Raw genomic sequence first — 23,936 nt, forward strand, 5'->3', positions numbered from 1 at the left:
TGAAAAGAACGATAAAACTTAAACAGGAATTAGTTTTAATATCACTGTGAGTAATATGGCCCATGACACTGGAGCAAAACATGCTCACAGTCATTAATGAACAAATGTACCTTTAACAGATAGTCTGAAATATTTGTGATCAGCCTGTGCAGAACATCTGTACTCTCCCTGATCCTCTTCAGTCAGGTCTGATATGAGTAGAGAGAGGTTTCCTGGAGGGTTTTTACTGACCAGTTTGACTGATCTGTTCCTGTGATGTCCAGTCTGTTCAGAGTAAATTTCCTGATAATTTGTTCCAGATTCTCTTCTAAACGCCCATTTTACAGACTTTGGTTTGTCCTGTAGGTCAGTGCAGACGCAGGGCAGAACTACAGACTCTCCTGTGAACCCAGTCACCGCCTCTAACCCTGCCTTCACCAGCTCACAGCCTGTAAACATCACATTTACAGTTAATAACAGAAGCACAGCAATTATTAATATTCCTTGCTTGTAAATCACAACATTTTTCAAAAGATGTACAAAAATTTGATTTTCACAAGGTATAAGGATGAAGGGGATTAATCATAACTTGTGCAAATGCTGTTTTGCTTTTCTTGTTTTCTGCTTATTTATTCATTGTTTGTTTATTTCGAACATGTAAACAATCACCACCATGAGCCAATCACCTGTTTAAATTCTTGATATGAATCCAATTTCAGGACTCTGATACCCAGTACTGAACCACTACTGGCTTATTTTTATTTTAATAACTACTAAACCTTTAATAAATCTTTAATATCAGTTTTAATTGAGTTCAACAAGTGATGCTCCTCCAATGGGAAATAATAATCCCAATTAAAGGTTCTGACTGCAAAGTTGAATTCTGGGTAAAATGTTCTGTGCCTACAGCTGCTGGAGTTTTGAGATGTTGTGATGCTGCACACACTGTGCACCCTATGTGTCGCTGTTTTGTCGAGATAAAGTGCGTCCTGCATTTTACGATTCCAAAAATGGCCAAAGCAAGCCAGCAACAATATCACGTGACCACCGTGGGCTGTGTTTGACCTACTTTTCACCAAAACAAGTCAGCGTGGGCAAACATGGTGGACTTTGCTCTCCCACGAACTAAAAGCCAGTGGAAAAGAAAAGGAAAGCCTGCCTCGTGAGTGCAACTGCAAGACAGAGCAAGGTTAGATGACGTCACTTTTCTGGACAGAGAACTAAATCATTCTAGCTAGCGCTCGGCTATCTTAGCCTTAGAATGCATGGGCTCGACTCTACAGTAGCGAGTATGGCGTTATCAGGGCCTTTCATATGACATCATCTTAATTGTGGATTTGTTTATCTGGCCAAGCTTTGTGTTGGACAACGACCGGCACAAGTGCACACAAGTGATTGCAAGCCCAATTCAGTACATCTACTGTACAGATAAACTTGCCGAAGTTTCATCTAAAAGAACAATGCCAGAGACCTGTCGTGCTTTTGGATAACAGACATGGAGATAAGCCTGGTTTAGCTTTTCACCACTTCCAAGCGAACCCAGAAAGCCGAGAAAAATGGCAAGCTGCAGTTAAACAGGAAGACGGGATGATAAAAACATTCCCGTGTGTGTGGAGAACATTTTATGTCAGATTAGTGTGAAAGCTCTGTGCAACGTTAAAACATATATCTGGATGTGTGTAACCTGTGTCTCAATTTGGGCCGATCAGAAGAGTTCTAGGTGGTTTTTCAGGAGGCAGTCAAACGCAGGTAAGTTTCAAAATTTTACTTAAGAAATGATATTTAGACATATACGAAGTTAAGAGATGGAAAAATACATAACAAACAAGAAACACCACAGACAATAGAATCCTTGAAGCATACAAATACAAAAAATTCAAATAAACTCCTTATTAAAACCCTATTGGTTTCCTATTTGTGTCCTATTTATATCTATGTTAATGTTATTTAGTTTAAACTGGTTTTGGTTCTAGTATCCTTATTTTGTACAGGAAATAAAATGTCTTTCTTTTAGTTCCTAAAGTTTTTCAGCTAATATTCTAACTCTAAAATAGGTTAATCTAATAAGTACTCTAATTAATTAGTTTTCTTAAGCTTCAACTTAGTTCAGTCTTCGTTTAACATGAACTCAACATCACGGGCGCAGATAGAGGGGGGGACGGGGGGGATTCGTCCCACCCAGATTTAAATTCACCTCGTTCGGTCCCCCCCACTTATAGGGAGGAAAAAACGTCTATGCTGTCTTTCTTTGCATAAGGCAAACCTCACGGAAAAATCAAAAGACTAATTACCATTCGGTTTATTGAGGTGCACAGCAGTACATACATTTTTTTTTTTTGATTGATTGATTTCGCAATAGAAACATATACATAACATGTGAACATATAATATAAATATAAATATTGAGGAGGATAACACAAAAAGTAAAAATACTTATTTCCATTGTGATCCTCGAAATACATACATAGTTGCAGCTGCGCAGACTGCACAGGTTGCGAGCTCGAGCTTGGTTGCTATGGTTACCCACAAGTTTGACAGGCATATCGGGGACAGCTCCTCCTAGTTCAGGACCCCAACACGGCATGATGAAGGGTGCCAAAAGGCAGAAAACGACTGCATCGTTTTTTAAAAAAAAAAAAACGCGACTGTAAGTAAACTGTGCCTTACTTTATCATATCACCTTGCAATTTTTTGATCGTCTGTTCAAAGTAATGTCGTAGTGAAAGTAAAATCATATGGAGTAGAGAAGCCTTTCTGGTAGCCTCCTTCTTTCGGTGGCAGCCTGTAGATACAGTGCTCAGAAGGCAGTTTTAATGTTTAATCTGGCGTTCCCTGCCATAATTTCAGCGAGCATATTGTTTCATAAGGAAACTTTGCGAAGAGTTGTTGACTGACTGCCGCTCACGCAACACACAGGCATAGTTAGAAAGTCAGGATGCACTGGTTTACACTTTACACACACACACACGTAGCCCAGCCTCTCGCTATGTTTAACAGTTGGAACTTAGCGGTTTTAAAACTAGTTTTGCAGTTTTGGAATTTCTGTGCGTGATGATAATGTGTAAACTTTGGATTTCCATAGGCTATGTTAAAATGTTATCATTGTCCTGGCCTGCAGGTAGTTCCTGGTGATGGCAGTGAGGGAGGTGAAATAACATGTATACACACTACCGTTCAAAAGTTTGGGGTCACCCAGACAATTTTGTGTTTTCCATGAAAAGTCACACTTTTATTTCCCACCATAAGTTGTAAAATGAATAGAAAATATAGTCGAGACATTTTTCTGGCCATTTTGAGCATTTAATCGACCCCACAAATGTGATGCTCCAGAAACTCAATCTGCTCAAAGGAAGGTCAGTTTTATAGCTTCTCTAAAGAGCTCAACTGTTTTCAGCTGTGCTAACATGATTGTACAAGGGTTTTCTAATCATCCATTAGCCTTCTGAGGCAATGAGCAAACACATTGTACCATTAGAACACTGGAGTGAGAGTTGCTGGAAATGGGCCTCTATACACCTATGGAGATATTGCACCAAAAACCAGACATTTGCAGCTAGAATAGTCATTTACCACATTAGCAATGTATAGAGTGGATTTCTGATTAGTTTAAAGTGATCTTCATTGAAAAGAACAGTGCTTTTCTTTCAAAAATAAGGAAATTTCAAAGTGACCCCAAACTTTTGAATGGTAATATATTATATATATATATACAAAATGGAATCATTTGCTGACAGCTCAGTCCCCCCCAGTTCAAAAATCCTATCTGCGCCCCTGCTCAACATACATTCAAAATGCACATTCAAAATACACACAGTCCTAACCCCTGCGTGGTTACAAATCAAAACTCACGTTAACAATCTCGTACAGCCTAAGCAAATTTACACCTCCGTAGTCAAAAAAAAAAAGAAATTAAAGCCTAAAATCAGTTTGTCTGCTATGGGTAAATTCTTAGTCTTTCAACTGGTAGTCTCTGTTTACTTTCCCAAGATTTGTACTTATCCAAGTAGTGGGGGGTGATTCAGTGGAATCCGCCGCATGGAGACTTGTCTTTGTTCTTTGGGGGGTGGCTCGCCATCTTGTTCCGTCGTCGTTGTCCACGTTCAGCAATAAACCAGTCAGTAGGGAGACTTTGAAACATACAGTTCTCAAAATATTTTACACTTTCTTACTCCTTGTTCGGAAATCTTCGTTCTTCAAACAATTCAAGTAATCTAACTAGGTTCGATACGACACACTGGAGAGGCTGGCTGTACGGCCTAGGAACAGCACTCACACAACGGCAAACGTCTTCTCTTCCAAAATAAATTCAGCTTATGGTTGAACAAAAAACGTTTCCAAATGTCTACAACTCAAATTGTATCACAGATATCTTTCTAAACTTTCGTTTACCAATCTTTCTTTCACAGAATTCACCAGCGGTTTACTCGTGGATTTCTTTGTTTTTGTCTCTCTAAAGCTCTCTCCTTAAGTTTCGTTTTTACACTTCCTCTCTACATGTACCCTGTAGAGGGCGCTCCAACATAATTTTTTTTGTCCATTTCTAGCTTAGAAAAGGTAAGTATTTTAGGTCTATTTATGTAAATGTTTTATGCATATACTGTTCTGTAAATATTTGTCTGTATCCATTTTAAATCTGCTTAATTTATTATTAAAACAACAATGAACTGGAAATGTATTGGTTATTCTACACATTCTGCAACCCTTGGTTACACCCTCCCCCTCTGAATATATGCAAGTCCCTTTGCATGCAGGAAGGCTGTACAGTTATAGGGATGGGGCATTCAGGAGTGGTGATATCAGGTAGAGAATCTACAATAGCTGTACTCAACCCCTGAAACAAGGATTTCACAATTGTAACAAGTGGGTTTCCAAACTCTGGGTAAGTCAGCATTCTAGGGGGTTCTCTGTGTCTATAAGATCTCCTAAGAGAAGGCTGTTCTTGTTCACTATTCTGATCTGTGTCTGTATCTGTATTTATCAGTGGTTGTTGTGTCTGTGGCTCTTGGGCCATACTGGGTTCATCCAAGACTGAACCAGGCCCTGAGGACCTGCTATCAGTCAGGGCATCTGGACATTGCTCATCTGTAGGTATTTCTTCTACAGGTTTCTGTTCAGGACTCATCGGTGGGGACTCTTCAAGAGGACAAGGTAAGTTTTCTGACGTAGCAGTCTCTGCAGGTGAGTGTTCTTCATTTCTCTGTTGTCAGAGAGCTTTCTTTAGTTTGACTTACTGCATCTGGTCGAACAGTACTTTTTTCAGGTGTCATTGGCCTGTGGTTAATCTGCCTTTTACGTGACTCAATCCATGTCATAGGCTCAATGTTCACGTTAGGCCCAAAGAGATAGGGCAAATCTTCTTCAGGGTCAGATGCCATTTCTTCCTCTACTAAGTTCGCATCTCTGTGATTTCGGTGAGTTCTACGAGCTCAGGCAGGAACTGGCCCAACTTCTACCTCTTCTTCCGGAGGAAGGAAACTGCAGGGCAGCAAGAGATCCCTGTGCAGTGTACGCATTGGTCCAGATTGATTCTCAGGGCGCACTTTGTAGACTGGAAGATCACCGGCCTGGCTTAGCACTACATAGATGGTTTGCTCCCATTTGTCAGCTAGTTTGTGTTTCCCACGTAAACGCAAGTTCCTCACTAACACCCGATCTCCTTCCTTCAGTTGCGAAGCAGTCACATGTTTGTCATATCTGGTTTTGTTCCGTCCAGCCATCTTCTTGGAATGTTCAGCTGCAATCTTGAAGCTCTCCTCAAGATGAGATTTCAAATTCTGTACATACTGTGAGTGTGATGTGTGCTCTTTTTCTCTCATAGGTAGTCCAAAGGCTAGGTCTACTGGCAATCTTGGTTCACGGCCAAACATGAGTTCATATGGACTAAACCCAGTCATGTCATTTTTTGTACAATTGTAAGCATGTACAAGGGGTTTCACAAATTCTTTCCATCGACTCTTACTTTTGTTTTCTAGGGTCCCCAGCATACTGAGAAGTGTTCTATTGAACCTTTCTACTGGGTTTCCTCTGGGATGGTAAGGGGTAGTTCTAATTTTCTTTATTCCAGCAATCTCACATAACTCTATCAATCGAGACTCAAAGTCAGGACCTTGGTCGCTATGCAGCCGTTCTGGATAACCATAATGGGAGATAAAGTGTTCCCCAAAGACTTTGTAGGTGTTGACATAGAAGTACCAACATTAGCCTAGATTGTTCCAGGCCTTCCATCTAGTTCACAGCCCAATATATTAGTTGGTATGAACACACTAGATGCGCTGTACAAAGATTACTCAAAAATAAGAAATGCCCCGCATACTCCTCCCAGACTTGGTTACACGTGGGCTTTGGACACGATTAAACTTAATGCTTGGCGAGACGAGCAGCATGTTTGTTATGTCCTGATAATGTAGACGAGGCTAAACACCATAAAATATCTTAGATCTATACCCTGGCTTGTTTATTACTATTACAAGTCTACAATTGAGCTTACCTTTGTCACAATAAGGTATTTTTCTTTCTCAAGAATTTCCCATAACATTCTGGCACGAATCCTGCCTCGAAATATTGGTAGGCATCTGTACTTTTGTAAACCTTTAGCATCTCTGGTGTATTTAGAAATCCCAAATACTGAATAGTTCAGGATGTTGTAGTGTCCCAAATCCGGTAGCTAGTTTGCTGAACACATTTCAAGTGGAATAAATAGATTTGTGGGAAAATTAAGAAGCTTTCATTTTTGTCACGTGTAAACTCAAGCGCAGTGAAATTCCTCCTTTGCATTTAAACCATCTGGAGCTGTGCACGTGCGCAGACACACACACACACACACACACACACACACACACACAGCAAGAGCACACCCACGAGAGAGAGTACAGTGAGCAGAATAAATAAATACATTTGTGGGTAAATTAAATGGATCTGTGATGCCTGCATCTTTCAGCTTTTCGAACTGCTGATAAAATATACATTTTTAATTGGCATGATGTTTTCTGTGCATCGCCATCTTGGTGTGACGCAGGGCCATTCCATAGTTATGCTAATTAGTTAAAGCTCCTCGCGTTCGTCTATTTCCTTAGGGACATACTGCTTACCTCAAAAGGTAGGAACACGGACCCAAAAATGGAGAAAAGCACATCAAAATGATCACGTCTCATCTGCATCATATTGTTCTTGCGAGACATAGCAAAATGCCATGCACAATAACAAATTTTGAAAATTTCAGAGGACTTTGCAGTCAGCACCTTTAAGATACTTCACCTGGCATACAAACAATAAAATAGTTATTATCATCTGTGTTTATGGCATGCACCTCATCTTATAAAGGCAAGGTTACTGAAGGGACATCGTCTTAGGGCTACATGACACCTACATAAACCCTTCATTACAAATTAGCTGAACATAAAGACGTGTTTATAAAGACTTTCTAAAGTATCAGCTGATGTACAGACTGTGTTTATCAATGTTAAGTTACTATCACACCGAGTCTAGTGACAGATTTCTGTAGACATTAAATGATGTTATGGTGGACAGTGACAAATACTGAAGCCTTTTTTAATGTTTATTTCGGCTTTTGTCAGGTGTCATGTCGCTCTATAAGCACTACAGTGTTACAAATAAAATAGATTAGACTGAGAAATGTGTCAAATCCAATCTGATAGCATTCCAAAGTTCAGCTCAGTCTGATATCCATCATCACTATTTATCGCCATTTATAACTTGATACTGATGCATCACAACATGAGATTATTTCCCCTTTTGTGATTGTAAACGGAGGAGACATTTGTTACATCTTTTTTGTGACCAAATGTTTATTTGAACAAGAACACGAGTTACAACTGAAAACTCGTTAATTGGACAATAAAGACAGTACAAGAATTGACAGTAACAAATAATTACTAGTGATAATAATAATAAACAATAACTTTGTATGTAAATAAGGTGCAAACAAACGAAACCAAAAGGACATGAGGTGGGGGGGCAGCACCCCCTCCCACCCCAGCACTACACTCATTAGGTACGCTCACTCGAGTCTACTGGCATCCTATAGATTTTATATCTCTAACACACACACACGGGAAACAAGGAGATTACGAGTCTCACAAAAAGCATCAAGTAAGGGAAGTGTTCATCCTATAAGTTCTTTCAGCGAATCAGCTACTGCGTGCCAATTGTTTATGATAGCCTCACTAGCGCCATTAACTCTAGCAGTTGACAGTTCTAAATAAATTACATCCAGGAAAGTATGGGCCCAGTGTCTGATGGTGAGAGAATGGGGAGGTTTCCATCGCAAAGCAATCAACTTCTTGGCAGCTGTCAGGCCAGCTAGAACACGCTTTTTAAGATTTGTAATATTCATCTCTGACAGATCGTTTAGCAGAAGGACAAGTATAGTCACTGGTATGGTCACTGATACTAAGTCAGATAACTTAGCTGCCATTTTAGACCAGAACTGTGAGACAGGAGGGCAATTCCACATCATATGCAAAAAAGTGCCAGAGGCTTTCATAGAACATAGGCTACACAAGGGATCAGTTATCAACTTCATACAATGGAGCTTGCGAGGGGTTAAATATGTTCTGTGTATATAAAGTGGATCTGCTGGTGGTCTGAGTTGCGGGAAGCCTCCCTAATATTGGCCCAGACCTGTGACCATTCAAAATCAGAATCAAGATTGGGGCAGTCACGCCTCCACATTCTGTCAAGTGGTCATTCATTATAAGAGGCCTCCAGGAAGAAGTGATATAATGCAGAGAGCGTACCTCTATTTTTAGTTTGTGTGATGAGTAACTTGTATAGTGGGTGGACTGGTAAAGATTGTTGCCCCATGTGCCAGTAGAGATGATCTAAGCTACAGATAGAAAAAGAATGAGCATACAGGCACATTATACCCGTCTCTAATATCTTGAAAGGTACACAGCCCAAAGTCACCATAAACATTGTCTAAAGTGCGAATATGACTATTACTCCAGGCAGAACATGAAATAGGTCTTCCTCCAATCAAAAGGCCTCGGTTGGTAAAGATCGGTAGAAGTGTATGCCACTTGCAGGAGATCTTGCATTGAAGTTCAGCCGCACGCCATGACTGAATAAGTTGTGAAACTATTGAGCCAAAATGCAACCGACATTGCTTATTGGATATATTAGCAAAGAGAACCTCCTGCAAGTTCCAGGGTCTCACACAATTTTCCTCTCGCCTACGCCAGGAAACTGATGCATTAGAGTCACACCATACAAGTAATGACCTAAGCACGAATGACCAGAAATAAAACTTACAGTTAGGTACCGAGAAGCCACCACTGGCCACTCCTCTTTGTATAGTTGACAGTTTGAGGTACGGACGCGTCCTGTTCCAGATAAACCGTGAAATACTAGAATGTAATTTGTTCCAATAATTGACAGGAGGGGAGAGGGGGAGATCATTGAACTGGCAAAATTTATTCTGGGCAAAATATTAATTTTGACTATAGAGATACGGGCTCTGAGAGAGTTGGGGAGACTAATCCACCCGTCCAAGTCTGTTTTAATTTTATTCATTGTGTCTGAGTAGTTGTGCGTTACAATGCGATTCAAGGATGGGAAGATTTGTATCCCAAGATACTTTAAGTCCTGGACAACTGGAAGACCAGCTGCAAATTGCAACCTCCTAGCCGAATCATTAATAGAAAGTAATGAGGACTTGGTCCAGTTGATCTTAAAACCAGAGAGACAACTAAATTCTTCACAAATGGATAGCAAGTTAGGTATAGATTGTAGTGGATTCTCCATAAAGACCAAAACATCATCGGCATATCAAGACAAGTGGTGATGAGTGTCGTGAACTGAAATAGGACGCACATTGGAAGACTGACGAATCAGCTGAGCAAGTGGCTCAAAAGAAAGTGCAAAAAGTGCTGGACTCAGGGGACAGCCCTGTCGGGATGATCTAGTGACTGGAAAGAGTGCAGAGGCTAGTTGGCCAGTGAGTACCAGGGCTGAGGGATTTAAGTACAGAACCTTAATCATATGAATAAAGTTTCCACCAAAACCCATTTTTTCTATTACCACCCACAGAAGGGACCACTCCAGCCTGTCAAAGGCTTTCATAGCGTCAAGGGATAGAACTGCAGCTGGGGCTGTTTTGTCTACTGCAGCATTATATGCAGGAGTCGTCTGACATCGTCCACAGCTAGTCTAGACTTTATAAATCCAGTTTGATCGCAGCTGACTAATGTTGGCATGTGATTCTGAATGCATCGAGCCAGCACATTTGCATATATTTTAAGATCTGCATTTAATAAACTGAGTGGTCTATAACTACTGCAGTCTACAGGGTCCTTGTCTTTCTTTAAGAGTAAAGATATCAGGGCTATATTGACGTCACTTGAAAAACTGCCTTTGTCTATAGATGTCATTATCATGTCTAGAAGTAGCAGGCCTAGCTTGTCCCAGAATTCCACGTCTACTTCGGGTGGTATTCCATCAAACCCTGGTGATTTATTTCTTTGCATGTCGAGAGCCGCTGACTTAAACTCTTCCAGCGATATGGGTGCGTTAAGTTGCATAGAATCAGTTGCTGCCATCTGTGGTAGATCTAGCTGATCAAGGAAATTGTGACACCTACGGTATCTCTAACTGTATCTCTGATTGGTATAAGTTAGAGTAAAACGTGCGAAAGGTCTCATTCACCTGCTTTGGTTCAGTTACAATTTTGCCCGCCGCAGACCTGATAGAAGGGATGTCAGCAAAGTATTCATTTGTCCTGATTTTGGAGGCTAGAAGGTGACTGGGTTTAGACCCTTGAAAACAGTAACGCTGCTTAGACCTATGTATTAGGAATTCTGACTGTTGCTTTAAAATATTATTAATTTATTTTTTAATGATGTCACGTTGTAATTCAATCTGTTGGGAGTAGTTACTTTGTAAGGTCAAATCTATTCTGGCCAAGTCAGCTTCCAGAGTTTGTAATTTAGCTGTTCTAGCCTTATGCAAATTTGAGGCGAAGCGCGTGGCATTGCTGTGTATAAATCCTTTGACGGCATCCTACAAAATTCTGGGGTCATCAACCGAGCCTAAATTAAAGTCCAAAAAAATCCTCTAATTGGTGCAGAAACTGGGATTTATAATCATTGTTTAACAAGGTGCCAGCAGCTGTGGCAAACCGACTCGCCGATACGAACACAAAATGAACATACCTCTCCTCCAATGAGAAGTTTAAGCTTCCATTCCTGTTTCCCAGAATATGATAGAAGCAAAGACAACAATTTCCCCTGCAATATCCCCTGGTGATGCCCAATAAACAACAACAAAACACACAAAATCCAATAAACAGTCAAGCAAAAAATAACTAAACCAAAAGATAATGAAAACACTCATATGTTGAGCCGTGATCTAGAATGGATATGGGGCCACAAAGGATCAAACTTAACCTCAAACCCAGCACTTAATAAACTGAACCGTTGAATCGGGCTGCTAGAATGTAGTTACGCTACAATGACCTGCATAGCGCTTGTATTGTTTCTGCCTACCGCTAGCGGCCTGCGATGGCTACTCATGCGTCGCGTTTTGGTCTTTGCTTTCTACATTATTGATTCCCGTGCGGATTTCCCCAGTACACAAATACTGATGACGTAGTCAGTATTCTCAGTAATCTTGTGGTTCTCGAATTTTTGCGATGTGACAACGGGAAGTGGAAAAAAAAAATTGTTTATGAAGTAGATTCTCATCTTCCGACTTCTGCTACCATCAATGGTGAGTAGGTTGTATTTTCTAAACATATATAGAAGTGATCGCTTAAGTATTTTTCTTGATTACTGCCAAGTTTCATCGTAATCAAAAGACTAGCACATTGGTTTTGCTATTGTTAGAAAACTGTGTCCAAGTCCTGCCGGCAGATGGGCAGCCATGATTGATTTCTACCGCTAACTTGGGAGGACAAGGGCTTTATAAATCCATTGTTTCATTTATAATTCACAATAAAACAAGTAATTCATCTTAGACAGTATCTTGAACGAGTAAATAAAGTTTACTTGCAGTTATACTGTATGTATTCCATATAAAATGTCGATTTTAGGGTAGGCCCAAGTGAATTTAAAACTGAAGAAAAAGGGTGGGGGTACCTATATAATAAGTAACTGGGCAGAAAATGAAACCTATGACGACGCAATCGAATTCGACCTTACTAAGTTTGCCCTCACTGCCGACCACATGAGGACTTGACTATCTCCTAAACTTAACGATTTCCATAATTTTTTGACAAAGAAATGTGAACATTAGCTTTGAATATCACTGGTTAGATTGTTCTAATTGGTACATTAGATTTGAGAGATGAAAGTGAAGCAAAGAAAAAAAAAAAACCCTGAACTTTTGAAAGTCAAACTAAGATTGGGGGGGGGGCACCGTCCCCCGAAAATATTTTAATAAAATAACATGCAAAACCCTGCATTCTAGTACTTATTTTAACTAAAACAAGTTATAACTTAAGCCTTTTTCTTTCATGTACATGAATGATTAATATGTCAAAAATATCAAATTTAATTCCCTTAGTTAATGAGTAATTTTCAGGAGTGCATTTAGAAAACGCGGTGATTTTCCTGCTACACAGTTCATTACTTTGAAAAAAATCAGACAGTTGAAGGTAAACTCAGCAAAAATCCCAAAACAGTCCTGTTAAAAAGTAAAGGTCTGTTAGAGTTTCTAAAGCTTTCAGGTTTCAATGTTGGGGACATTGAGCCTCGTTTATCAATCTTTTAGTAGGAGTTGTGCGTTTGCAGAAGCTAAAGTGAACTAAAAATTTCCAATTCATATTTATGCGAGCTGAAGCCAATTGTTTACATTAGTTCGTACTGTCTAAATTTAAATACACCAATGAAGACCAAATTTCTCATATAAATCAGGGGCGTAGGGTGTGTGTGTGTGTGTGTGTCACACACTGACTGGCAGCCTGAGTACATTATGTAACAAAAAATAATTACCATTGCTAGTTTTAGGTAGCTTAGAAACCGGCTCTTCCATTACTGCTGTTTCTTCCACGTTTTCTTGATGTTGTGTTCTAGAAACGGCACTAAAACTTAGCTTCGAAACCACAAAATGCAAAATTTGATGAAAAAAAAAAAGATAATAAATTGCTTACCCATCTTCACGTCGAAACAAGGAGGAAAGTTTTGCTTGTTTTGACATGGCGAATTATTAACACGAGGAAATACTTGTAATTTGCAACTAAAAAGACGGCAGCTACACTGGCAGCTTGAACACGCATTCTAGCGCGATTGTGTTGCGCTTGTGCAGAACAGCGTCAGTCCTGCGCGCCTTAGCACGTGCACCTGAAGGTGCTGGCACGCGCGCCGTTAACAAAGAACACCTACAGTGGGGCAAAAAAGTATTTAGTCAGTCACCAATTGTGCAAGTTCTCCCACTAAAAAAGATGAGAGAGGCCTGTAATTTTCATCATAGGTACACTTCAACTATGAGAGACAAAATGAGAAAAAAAAAATCCAGAAAAATCACACTGATTTTTAAAGAATTTATTTGCAAATTATGGTGGAAAATAAGTATATGGTCAATAACAAAAATTCATCTCAATACTTTGTTATATACCCTTTGTTGGCAATGACAGAGGTCAAACGTTTTCTATAAGTCTTCACAAGGTTTTCACACACTGTTGCTGGTATTTTGGCCCATTCCTCCATGCAGATCTCCTCTAGAGCAGTGATGTTTTGGGGCTGTCGCTGGGCAACACGGACTTTCAACTCCCTCCAAAGATTTTCTATGGGGTTGAGATCTGGAGACTGGCTAGGTCACTCCAGGACCTTGAAATGCTTCTTACGAAGCCACTCTTTCGTTGCCCGGTGTGTTTGGGATCATTGTCATGCTGAAAGACCCAGCCACGTTTCATCTTCAATGCCCTTGCTGATGGAAGGCGGTTTTCACTCAAAATCTCATGATACATGGCCCCATTCATTCTTTCCTTTACACGGATCAGTCGTCCTGGTCCCTTTGCAGAAAAACTGCCCCAAAGCATGATGTTTCCACCCCCATGCTTCACAGTAGGTATGGTGTTCTTTGGATGCAACTCAGCATTCTTTCTCCTCCAAACACAACAAGTTGAGTTTTTACCAAAAAGTTCTATTTTGATTTCATTTGACCATATGACATTCTCCCAATCCTCTTCTGGATCATTCAAAAGCTCTCTAGCAAACTTCAGACAGGCCTGGACATGTACTGGCTTAAGCAGGGGGCACTGCAGGATTTGAGTCCCTGGCGGCGTAGTACGTTACTGATGGTAGCCTTTGTTACTTTGGTCCCAGCTCTCTGCAGGTCATTCACTAGGTCCCCCCCGTGTGGTTCTGGGATTTTTGCTCACTGTTCTTGTGATCATTTTGACCCCACGGGGTGAGATCTTGCGTGGAGCCCCAGATCGAGGGAGATTATCAGTGGTCTTGTATGTCTTCCATTTTCTAATAATTGCTCCCACAGTTGATTTATTCACACCAAGCTGCTTACCTATTGCAGATTCAGTCTTCCCAGCCTGGTACAGATCTACAATTTTGTTTCTGGTGTCCTTTGACAGCTCTTTGGTCTTGGCCATAGTGGAGTTTGGAGTGTGACTGTTTGAGGTTGTGGACAGGTGTCTTTTATACTGATAACGAGTTCAAACAGGTGCCATTAATCCAGGTAACGAGTGGAGGACAGAGGAGCCTCTTAAAGAAGTTGTTACAGGTCTGTGAGAGCCAGAAATCTTGCTTGTTTGTAGGTGACCAAATACTTATTTTACTGAGGAATTTAACAATTAATTCATTAAAAATCCTACAATGTGATTTCCTGGATTCTTTCCCCCCCATTCTGTCTCTCATAGTTGAAGTGTACCTATGATGAAAATTACAGGCCTCTCATCTTTTTAAGTGGGAGAACTTGCACAATTGGTGACTGACTAAATACTTTTTTGCCCCACTGTATCTTTAATCAATGAACTGTATTTGGGCTATTAAAGGACCGCGCCCATGCAAGGATGATGCGAAGTATTACGCCGCGTTTAGGAACGTGAAAAATCTGAAAAATAAATTTCTCCATTCTGAAAACCGGAGATTTTCAAGAGTTTTGTCAAATATCTGTGTTCCCGGGTAAATCCGGAAGACTTTCATCCCCGAGTTTTGAAGGGTGAATGGTGGCATTATACAGTTATGTGTCACACTCACGCTGTAATTGTTTTTAAAAGATGTTAATTACCATGGTAATTAAAATAAAAGTATATGACATTGTAGTTTGGATATTTTTTTTATTTTCTTGTTCCCCTTATCATGAGCTTTCAGCTGATACCTTACTTTTTGAAGTAGGACAAAAATTAAGCAAGTTATGGTCATTTACAGGTGGAAGTTGTTGATATCGGTCACAGTTCTTCTATTGTTTTAGTGTGTAATTAAGGGCTGAAAATCCCCTCGATTTTTCAAAATTAAAAAATTCATAACTTTCTTAATATTTGTCATAGATAGCTGATTCATGCATCATTTTAAAGGTCTTTTCTAGTGTAGTAGAAATATTCTTAATCTAAAAACTTGGATTTTTATTGTCACATGCCTATAGAATGAGCTGCATCTAGCAGAAGTAACTGTGAGTTTAGGGCTCAGGAAGAAAAACAGGAATCAGCTCTCCTCTCTGGATGCCCCGGCACACACACACACACATCTTAACTGCCGGCTAACCAGGTACCCGAGCAAACAAACAAACAAACAAACTCAGCGTCACAGTCAAACCCTCCAGATTATAGTAGTGGTATGCTCAGTTCTGTCCTTAGAGAAAGCTAAGGGAGCCCACAAAGCGCCAGCAAATAATAAATGTTATTTACCAGCTGAAGGTCGGTCCGTATGGTGAAATACCGTGACCGAGGTCTTGAAAGTACTGACCGAGGCCTCCCTCACGGTATTTCACCATACGGACCGACCTTCAGCTGGTCAATAATATATTTATTTTTTTCTTTACCAAATTCTAACAGGAATCGAGAGCGCCCGAAAGGGAAAACCGAGCCGAGACGCCATTTTGAATCCTCATTCACGGCTGTAATGCAAATTGCTTTCTCTTCGGTATACAAGTGCACTTCCATGGCAGGAAAACAACTACATTTTGCCGCCTATGTAGTCCCCTATTTATACAAATAGGAGTCATTCAGGATTCAGCCATGTGTTTGCTCGGCGTTAGCAAGTTAGGTTTTTAGCTTTCTCCTGAAATGTTTTATTTTATTTCTTCTTCCTCAGGGCAGTAAAACTCGCTTTCGCTGTGAACACTGTCGTTATCGCTATCCATGCTGTAAAATTAATGCTATTCTCCTGAGAAATGCGAAAATAAATGTTGACAAAAAATGCTGCTATGTTTGTTGTTGTGAAGGAGCGAGTCGCCAGAGGTCCGTAACCGGGGTCCGTAGTGTAGGATACAGAGCCGCTCGCCAGCCAATCAGAGCGCAGGATTTGGACTGCGAAAAAAATAAACCTAATTCTGGACCAAAAGGATTGTAAAATAACTGCTAATGCAGGCCAGGCTAAAGTCAGCCACTTCTCTCTAATCATAATCAGAAGAACAAAGAAAAAACCCTATCAAACACATTATATTAACAAACCAGTGGTGTGTCAGAGACTCCGGCTGATGTTCAGCAGTGTAATCTGGGCACCGTGTAGAATAATTCAGTTTCAAAGAGCCGGAGTTCGCCGACAGCTTCGCCCGATTGTTCGGGCACCGAGTCGTCATTCCCGGCCGCAGGTGGAGCTCGCGATGCCGGGAGGGATCTGATGAAATCCTCGGCCTTATCCGGGCGCTGGAAAACCTCCGCTTTGCCGGCAGCTTTGCCTTTCAGCGTGGCGGGGTAGAGCAGGAAGAACTCCGCTCCTTTTGCTCGGGCCATATTCATAGCTTGGGAGAAAGCTGAGCGCCGCTTGATGGTGAAGCCGCTGTAGTCGGGTGAAAAGCGACCCGTCCGTCCGTTCACTATGAGCGGGGATTTCTTGGCGGTGCGAGGAATCAGCTGGCGCGTTGTGTAGCGGAGCGGATTAAAGATTAGGGTGCGAGGAGCGGATTTGTTTCTCTTGTTGTTATCCCTCTTGTCTTTACAGCAAGGCCTGCCTCAGATTCCTTGCTCGAATCGGACATGGCGTATTTACAATCAGTAGTACCGTCAAATAAGAAAAATAATAGTTGTCACAACGGGAAATAAAAGTAAAAATGGCAACGCCGGGTTGAGCGGATTCGACCGAAGCTGCCATCTTGTCCAGCTGATCACGTGACTCCCCCACATTTTTGTTACATCTGTGACTGTAATTCATTTAAAGACAAATCAAGCCTGCTTTCACAGTGAAGATAAACTTTTATTGTGTATTTAAATGCTTTACCTTTAATATAAAGCCTGATGTCTCTGTGTTCCTGCAATCCAGTGCTGCACCTGTAGACTCCCCCATCCTCTTCTCTCAGGTCAGATAGGAGCAGAGACAGATTAGCAGGAGAAATGTTATTAAACAGCTTAAATCTGCCACGGTAGTGCTCATCATTTAACATTTCTGTCAGACGTCCTGTTCTGCTGGTCTCCCAGGTGACTTTCTGAGGTTTGGTGTTGAGGTCAGAGCAGGAGCAGGGTAACAGCACTGAACCACCTTTGTGTCGTGTGATTTCTGTCTGTTTATTATCACCAGAGAGAGCACAGCCTACAGAAACAAACACACAAAAACTCAGAATCTACTGAATACAGTATGAAGTACAGCATTTCAAACAAGAACACCCGTCAGGCTGTGGAAGTCAGTTGTGATTAAATATCTATTATTATTATTATTGCAGATCTGTGGCTACCACCAGTGACTCGACCTCCCTGAGGTTTTATCCAAAATCTCAGAATAACCCCACTTCAAAACAGTACGATGAATTGTCATCCCAATTCAGGCCATTCAATCAAATGAATGAGAGAGCTGCAGGCTTCCTCAAATGTATTTGAGAAAATAATTTATTGATTTAATAATTTATTGATTTCACTGTAGCCATAAAAGGTAAAAACTAGTTAAGAGAGCACACGGACTCCAGTATGAGGGCGCTAACAAATAGGTATTGAAAGGCAACAATGGCCTGTACACAGTTTTCATCACACGAGATAGAAAACCAAGAAAAATTTCCCCAATCATAAACAAACGGTCTTCAAATCTTTGTGGTAACCACACAAACAATCAAATCACAACTCAAATAAAGAGCAATGCTCAAAACAAACCCAAAGAAAACTAAGAGCCCCCTGCCCCAAGCCAGTACAGAGATTTTACAGTGCTATTAGAAGATTAATTTTTAAAAATCTAAAATTAATAGAAATTAGACAACAGCCATGAAAGCAATTGGGAGCACGCCGTTCGTACATACCCTCTCGACACCATTCAACCCACACAAACATGCAACATACACTCCACTAGGGGCGGCGCTAGAATTTTGGGCCCTATGAAAGAATATAATATAACACCCACCCACCCCACAGGTGACAGTATTTAGTTAGAGACCCAGGCTGTAGCCTGTAGATAAACTAGTAGACAAGTATAAACTTAATATAGACTGGCCTGGCTGTTGCAAACAAACTTCCAAATTCATCCTTATGTCTCCGTCATGTACTGACTCATTATATGCAGTTAAATTTCTAGGTTGATGAATAACTATTTAATTGATAGAAAATTACTTGGTGCGCTGCAAGAAATCCACGGAATGTTCTTTCTTTCTTATTTTGGCTGTGCCAATTTAATAGAAAACAGAGTCAATACAATTCAGCAGTGCAGTGAGAAAAACTCTACATTCATCAACTTATTCACGTCTTTATTTAATAACAACAAATATAAATGTGAACAATGGCAAAACATCGAAACATACAAAGAGGTCAAATGGTAGAGAATAAATTTCTCAACCTCAAATATTTAGTATCTCAATGTTCAACAGCCCCTAATGAACTAAACACTGTACATACTCTACATACAGTTTTAAAGTCACTTATGAGCTTTGTTGTGCAACAGAGCGGAACATTTTTGAACACAATAATGAATTTTACATCAACAAATTGGTCATACCATGCTCCCTGCAAATGCACATATCAAAAACAGAAAAAGGGGATTTCTTTCACATGCCTGTTAAGGTATTCTTAATTTCAACATGCTTCTATTTTATATACAGAGATTGTTTCTCACCAAGCATCCATCCATTATCCGTAACCGCTTATCCTGTGCAGAGTCGAAGGCAAGCTGGAGCCTACCCCAGCTGACTATGGGCAAGAGGTGGGGTACACCCTGGACAAGTCACCAGGTCATCGCAGGGCATCACCAAGAATTCAAATGCCAAAAGACAAACGCTGAATCTTCTTGGTAGCAAAATCGTTGATCAAATCTTCTCCTGAGCCATTGTTGATTTCAGATAGCTCTTGATCAGTTTCAGCTGAATAAATTCCCTTTCCCCACCAGCAACAGTAACTGGGAGGGTGTAAAAAAAAATCCTAAAGGCAATGCAAACGTCTCCAAAAATGCTCTGGAGTCGCAGTTTGTAAATTGCATTTTGGCGAGCAAGGCAGGTGCAGTCAGAGGGGAAAGTGGCAGAAAATATTGAATTAAGATGCTTGATTTCACTTTCAAACTGAGATGTGAGATCAGTTGTATACTTAATTATCAGTGGCTGAGTGACAGACGCAATAGTACTGTCACTTAACTGCCCAACTTTTAGTATGGCTGCAAATTCTTCAACAATATTTGCTATGGTTTGGAACCAAGTATCCAAGTCACTTCTTATCTGGTCCATGGCAGTCAAAAATCCAGTGTTTCGAAATGTTGTTTCTGCACTGTCTTCCTGACCTGTTTCTACTAAAGTCTCAACATGGAACCTCTTCCTCCTCTTCTCATGGTTGAGTTATTTTTGAAATTGAGGTGGAACTCCCATTTGATTAGCAATCAATGGTACCTCAGAGAGGAAAGAATCCCATCCATTTCTAAGAGCCTGCATCTCATCTTTGAGTGCATTTACATTAACTGCCTCCACCTCAATTGATATTTTCCCTAACTGGAGTATCATATTTCTGTTATCAATACACTGCAATACTTTCATCCAAATGGTGAGAAGTACTTCTTCAGACCAACAGCTTCAGCTCGAGCCTCACTTGTGAGACTGCATGAGCTGAGTATGGAAACAAGGGCCTCAATGACATCAGGTAATGCCCAGGTCAGACGGCAGGCTGCAACTAGTTTTCAACTACTTTTGTCTACCTGTGATAACAAAATAAATGCATGACGATGCAGATAATGGCAGAGTGTTGCAAAGGGTCTTTAGTAGAGGCAGGTTGGCACAAGTGGATCACAATCTGTTCGCTTTTTAGCTGTGATTTGCTTCCAATCGGTGCAAATAGCAGGTTGACACATGTAGAGGAAGGCAGTTGTGCAATGCTTGAGCAACCAATCACAGGTTGAAGCAGGTAGTGGCAGCTAGACGTAGGCTGATGCAGGGGAAGACAAGTCTTTAGAGATGGCTGCGATGCATCGCAGGTAAATGCAGACTGCACCTACGGTACAAATAGTTTACAACAACCTGCAAGCAGTCTTATGGCCTTATATTTTTAAAGGATTTCTGTGCACTGCGTCTAGCTGCGTCTGCTTCCGACTGGTTGATTCAGCTTAAAATCTCTGCATCTTGCAATACGTCTGACCACAACGGAAGGATTTGATACAAAACGCCTGCATCCACCTGCGATCAGTCGCCATCTAACCAATCGCAGGTCGCAGCATGCATCTTTCTGCCATCTGACCTGGGCATAAGTGTTTTGCTACAGCATCAATCTGTGCACTCCAGCAAGTGTCAGATAAGCTATGCAGAGAGCAGCCTGTAGTATCTTTGTATATAGCCCATCACTCTGGACTGGCACAAATGTGTAAAGGCGATTATCTCATCTCATCTCATAATCTCTAGCCGCTTTATCCTGTTCTACAGGGTCGCAGGCAAGCTGGAGCCTATCCCAGCTGACTATGGGCGAAAGGCGGGGTACACCCTGGACAAGTCACCAGGTCATCACAGGGCTGACACATAGACACAGACAACCATTCACACTAACATTCACACCTACGGTCAATTTAGAGTCACCAGTTAACCTAACCTGCATGTCTTTGGACTGTGGGGGAAACCGGAGCACCCAGAGGAAACCCACGCGGACACGGGGTGAACATGCAAACTCCACACAGAAAGGCCCTCGCTGGCCACGGGGCTCAAACCCGGACCTTCTTGCCGTGAGACGACAGCGCTAACCACTACACCATCCTTCCGTGCCGGTAAAGGCAATTAATGAAGCCAAAAAATGTTGACACTTCAACACTTGACCCTGCAGCATGCACACCAACAAGATTTAATGTGTGGGAGGCACAAGGTGAAAATGTGGCCAGATTATTTTTCTTTAATATTTGCACTTGTACTCCCTTGACGTTCCCTGACATATTTGCACCACTGTCATACCCTTGTCCCCTGCAATTATTGATGTCTATTCCTAGGTCCCCAAGCACACACTATCATCCCTGCTTTTTCACTTCCTGTTTTTCTGTAGATTTTTTTTACTCAATGAATCTTTCTGTATTTCCCATTCATTCACATCTTTATTATAATGGACATATTGTAGGAGCACAACATTTTCCTCAGTGTGGGAAATATCTGGTGTGGCATCACATATAATGCCATAATAGACGGCATCCTCCCTTTCCCTAAGAATCGTTTGAAGGACTCTTTTCCCCATACAATTCAATTAACTCATTTTGGATGTCCAAGCTCAAATAATGAGTTAGTCTGCTTTCTTTTTTTGAAGTCCTCACTTTTTCTAGGTGGTCTTTCAAAAGTGGGTCATAGTGGGACAAGCGCTCTAGTGCGTCCAAGAAATTCCCACTGTGGACATCGCCTAAGTCTTTTCTTTTGCCTCTGAAAGGTAACTGTGGCAGCAGGGGCGTGGTCAAGCATCAGTCTGTGAATGGAGGGCGGAGTTAGGGAAGGTAAGTGGCAGAATCACTACACCTTATGGGAATTAACCTGTGTTTGTGTGTCTTCCCCAGTGACCGTGCCCTATAAAGAGGAGAGGGAGAGCAGAGGAAGGGAGCTCTCCCCCAACCTGGACGCTTGTGTGCGTGTATGTATGTGAGAGAGTGAACATAAAAGCTGAAAAGCTAAAATAAAAGAGTTTTTGAGAACTCAGTTCTGGCCTGCCGTGCTTCTGTGCTCCACCCACCTAGAACTCGTGCTACAGTAACTTTCTTGATGCCAAGTGCAGAGTAACATGAAGTAGTCTCAGCAAGAGAGCTTTATTTCTTTCGATCTCTGACTGCACCCATCTTTGCAGCTGATGGTCAGTGCCACTTTGAGCCATAACAGAACACTGCAGGTTTTAACATTTCAAATAGCAGTCCCTGAGTGCCTTGTTATTTTCATGATTTGGAAGTTTATCGTACATGCGGCGCCACTTAACGTCACACATCTTGTACCTGTGGTCACTATTCAGAGTGCTACGGGAAGGCCTTTTTAATCCATGTGAAAAACGAACACAAGGAATGCAAAAATGAACATTTGCACTGTCACTATGAACTAACCAGTCCCTTTTCACCTTTTCTCTGCCATGCGATGCCTCAAGTAGTCTGGAAATGGCTTTCCCTCTGAATCTTTGGACATTTCTTTGTCTTCCCTTGTTGCCAACTTTCTAACAATAATTGCCCTGTCACTGACGCTTAACTTTGCTGGCCACAAGCCTGGGTCAACTGACAGCAGATCATCTGGTTCTGAAAGCAGTGTATGTGACTCAGTGCCTGAAATGTCCCTCATCTCAATCTCACATTGTTCCTTGCTCTTCACTGCTTCCTCCTCCTCATCTGTGCTGCTGTCACTACTTGCACTGTCATCCTTAGCCTCTTCTTCTATTTGAATATCTCTGGCCTCCTCTCTGGCTGCATCGTGACTCGAAGAGGGCCCTGGCTCTAAAGTATCCGTAACCTTAACCATGAAGTACATACCTGTAATTCAGAATCTGTCATATAATCGTGCTAAAACAGTGTGTTGTGAGAACTATGTGTATGTATGACTAACATTTGGATGGAATGAGCTGCATGCTTGGTTAGTAACATTAGTTGATCATAAAGGGAAACAGATATCTTAAAAGGGGGACCTTAAAAGTGGCAATGGCATTATCTCCTTTACAATCTAACAACCTTTTTAGCCAGTTTTTGTCCATTTCATTATTGGAATGTCTATATGAATGTTGTCAGCTAGGGCGGCACGGTGGTGTAGTGGTTAGCGCTGTCGCCTCACAGCAAGAAGGTCCTGGGTTCGAGCCCTGGGGCCGGCGAGGGCCTTTCTGTGTGGAGTTTGCATGTTCTCCCCGTGTCCGCGTGGGTTTCCTCCGGGTGCTCCGGTTTCCCCCACAGTCCAAAGACATGCAGGTTAGGTTAACTGGTGACTCTAAATTGACCGTAGGTGTGAATGTGAGTGTGAATGGTTGTCTGTGTCTATGTGTCAGCCCTGTGATGACCTGGCGACTTGTCCAGGGTGTACCCCGCCTTTCGCCCGTAGTCAGCTGGGATAGGCTCCAGCTTGCCTGCGACCCTGTAGAAGGATAAAGCGGCTACAGATAATGAGATGAGATGAGATGTTGTCAGCTAAAATTGCACTTGCTTGCTATAGCTAACTGCTCACATGGTTAATGCAGCATAAATACTAAAAATTGGTCTGCATGAGCCTTAACCCCAAAGCCCTTTATTCACAGATTGCACTGTAAATAGATTATCAAAAAAAATACTGCTCACCTCCTCCTGCTTCAACTGGGAGGAGGGGTTGAGGCAGGGTGACTTAATCCTGAGGCTGCATCTGTGCAGAATTCATTAGTGAACAAGCTAGTTATTAGCATGCATCTTAACCTAGCTGGTGTACTAGCTGTATAGTGGACCTACAAATTCACTGAGCTCTTTGCAGACCAAAGTTAGAGTTGTCTC

The 23,936-nt window shown here is 41.4% G+C and overlaps 1 protein-coding gene across 1 annotated transcript in view; it reads right to left on the reverse strand.

The window, feature by feature from the left end:
• Window positions 1-23,936, reverse strand: part of LOC132869182 (uncharacterized) — a 47,032-nt gene that overhangs the window by 5,112 nt on the left and 17,984 nt on the right. Inside the window, exons 3-5 of the mRNA XM_060902519.1 lie at window positions 22,785-22,961; window positions 17,325-17,633; window positions 111-428 (exon numbers count right to left, since the gene is read on the reverse strand). Coding sequence (XP_060758502.1) covers window positions 111-428; window positions 17,325-17,633; window positions 22,785-22,961 — 804 coding nt within the window. The remainder of the gene's footprint in view (window positions 1-110; window positions 429-17,324; window positions 17,634-22,784; window positions 22,962-23,936) is intronic.

Source organism: Neoarius graeffei, chromosome 2, assembly GCF_027579695.1.
Source record: "Neoarius graeffei isolate fNeoGra1 chromosome 2, fNeoGra1.pri, whole genome shotgun sequence".
Taxonomy (NCBI): domain Eukaryota; kingdom Metazoa; phylum Chordata; class Actinopteri; order Siluriformes; family Ariidae; genus Neoarius; species Neoarius graeffei.